Genomic DNA, 1,849 nt, shown 5'->3' with positions numbered 1-1,849 from the left:
CGTTGATGTTCGCCGGAATGTCCCAACCAGTGATTTCAATCGGATAATTCGGTTAATGCTCGGTTATTGTTTGAGTTACGGCCGAGTCTAGGTTCGCGGTGAATCCGTTGTGTAGTGACTGAACGGTGATGTTAATGCTGGAATTAACGAGTTCTGAATCTCCAATACCCGAAACTGCGACAGACGATTTTGATTTTTTAAGCTGTAATTGATTGGCAAATCTGGTCGTTATAAAATTAAGCTGCGAAGCACACATTCGTTTGAGTCAGCATGTGAAGGGGATGAGAGTGAGTCGCTGCTTGTTGTCATGGCAACGAGAGCTGCTGGCTCTGGTGGACTAGGTGAGACTTCAGCTGCGCTAGGCATTGTCTGATCTGTTTGAGAAAAATGCAGTAGCGTGTGGTACTTCAGTGAGCACCGGCGGAATGCAGAGGACTTGCATTGCTGCATGTGATAGCCTGGTTTCGGATTCCTTCCAGCGGTCATTTGCTTGGTCGTGCTTATTACAGACCGAACAGGTTTTTTGAGTAGCCTTTGAAATGATAAAGGAGGTTTTACGAAACTTGTTATTGCTCACCTGTGTGCTAGGTGTCTGTGGCACTTTTGTTTCTCAAAGTGTAGGAGTGAGAGCATCCAGTTTCTGAGCTGTGATGTATTGGAGTAAAAAATTGGCAATTTGTTCAGAGGTGCCTAGTGATTGCAACGCTCGAACATGCGATAGAACTTTGTCCCCAAACACCCGCAGTTCTCCTGATTTCTTGTCAGCGCTCACCCTCTGCAATCCGAATAGTTCTTGAATGTGTTCCTGAAAAATTAAACGGCGATTATCGAATCTTTGAACGAGTAAATCTAATGCCATTATGTAATTTTCATCACGAATTTCAAGCGACTGGATGGTGTCCATTGCTGCGCCCTTCAGGCATGAACGGAGGTGCTTGACAGCTCGGTGTCATTGTAGATAACCGTTTGAAACATGCCCAAAAAGTTTGGCCACACTGTGTATGCCCCTCCAAATAATGGCAATTGTAGTTGTAGTAGGTGCGACTTTGGTTGCTTCACCACAATCACAGATGACTGCTCTTGAGGCGGTGGATTCCAAGTCGAAGACATAAACTGGGGGTCCATCTTATTCAACTCCCTTGTAAGTGCTCCCTTAGCTCGTATGAAAGTGGCAGCGAATTCATCACGAGTGCTGGTTTCCAGCTCGTTGGGGTATTCTTCCTCCATTTGAGATTGTGTTGATTCGAACTGATCCTGAATGCGATCCAGCTGCTCCAATCTCACTGATAGCTCAGCGTGATCCATGCCGCTGAGTTCCTCTGAATTAAATGTTGTTAAACTTCATTGCCACAGCAAGGTTTCACCTTTCAGGCGATATCGAGCTCAAAATATTTAACATATACATACCACCTGTCACCTGCTGCCCGGCAGGATATCACCCTGATATAGGTGCTCGATCATGGCGACTGGGAATGGAATTGATGACCTGTGTTCGAAAGTAAACGGCTATCTCTCCGAACTTTCTCGCTCCTTCACTGCAAAGTGTCTAGCCCTCTCCCCTACGAAATCCTCCGCGACCCTGCACACAACCTGGACGAAGGAGGTCAGGCTACCGCTGGGGATTCACGTCGATGACACACCAATTCCGACGGTGAATAACCCCAAAATGCTCGGAATAACATTCGACAGCCTGCTCTCCTTCTCTGCGCACTCAACCGCTATTGTCAATAAAGTACAGAGCCGCAACAAGGTCCTCAAGTCGCTAGCCGGCAGTACTTGGGGCAAAGACAAAGAAACGTTGCTGGCAACATACAAGGCAATAGGCCGGACCGGCTTGAACTACGCAGCG

General features: G+C 47.1%; 1 protein-coding gene across 1 annotated transcript; it reads right to left on the bottom strand.

Moving 5' to 3' along the window:
- Positions 1–915: 915 nt before the first annotated feature.
- Positions 916–1,305, bottom strand: LOC108367659 (uncharacterized). Its single transcript, XM_017622329.1, has one exon. It carries the CDS (start codon positions 1,303–1,305, stop codon positions 916–918), a length of 390 nt encoding a protein of 129 aa, XP_017477818.1.
- Positions 1,306–1,849: the final 544 nt, after the last annotated feature.

Source organism: Rhagoletis zephyria, unplaced genomic scaffold (genome assembly GCF_001687245.7).
Source record: "Rhagoletis zephyria isolate East Lansing unplaced genomic scaffold, Rhagoletis_zephyria_1.1 Rzeph_scaffold_02757, whole genome shotgun sequence".
In the NCBI taxonomy this organism is placed as follows: Eukaryota; Metazoa; Arthropoda; class Insecta; order Diptera; family Tephritidae; genus Rhagoletis; species Rhagoletis zephyria.
This window is presented reverse-complemented; position numbering and strand designations above follow the sequence as displayed.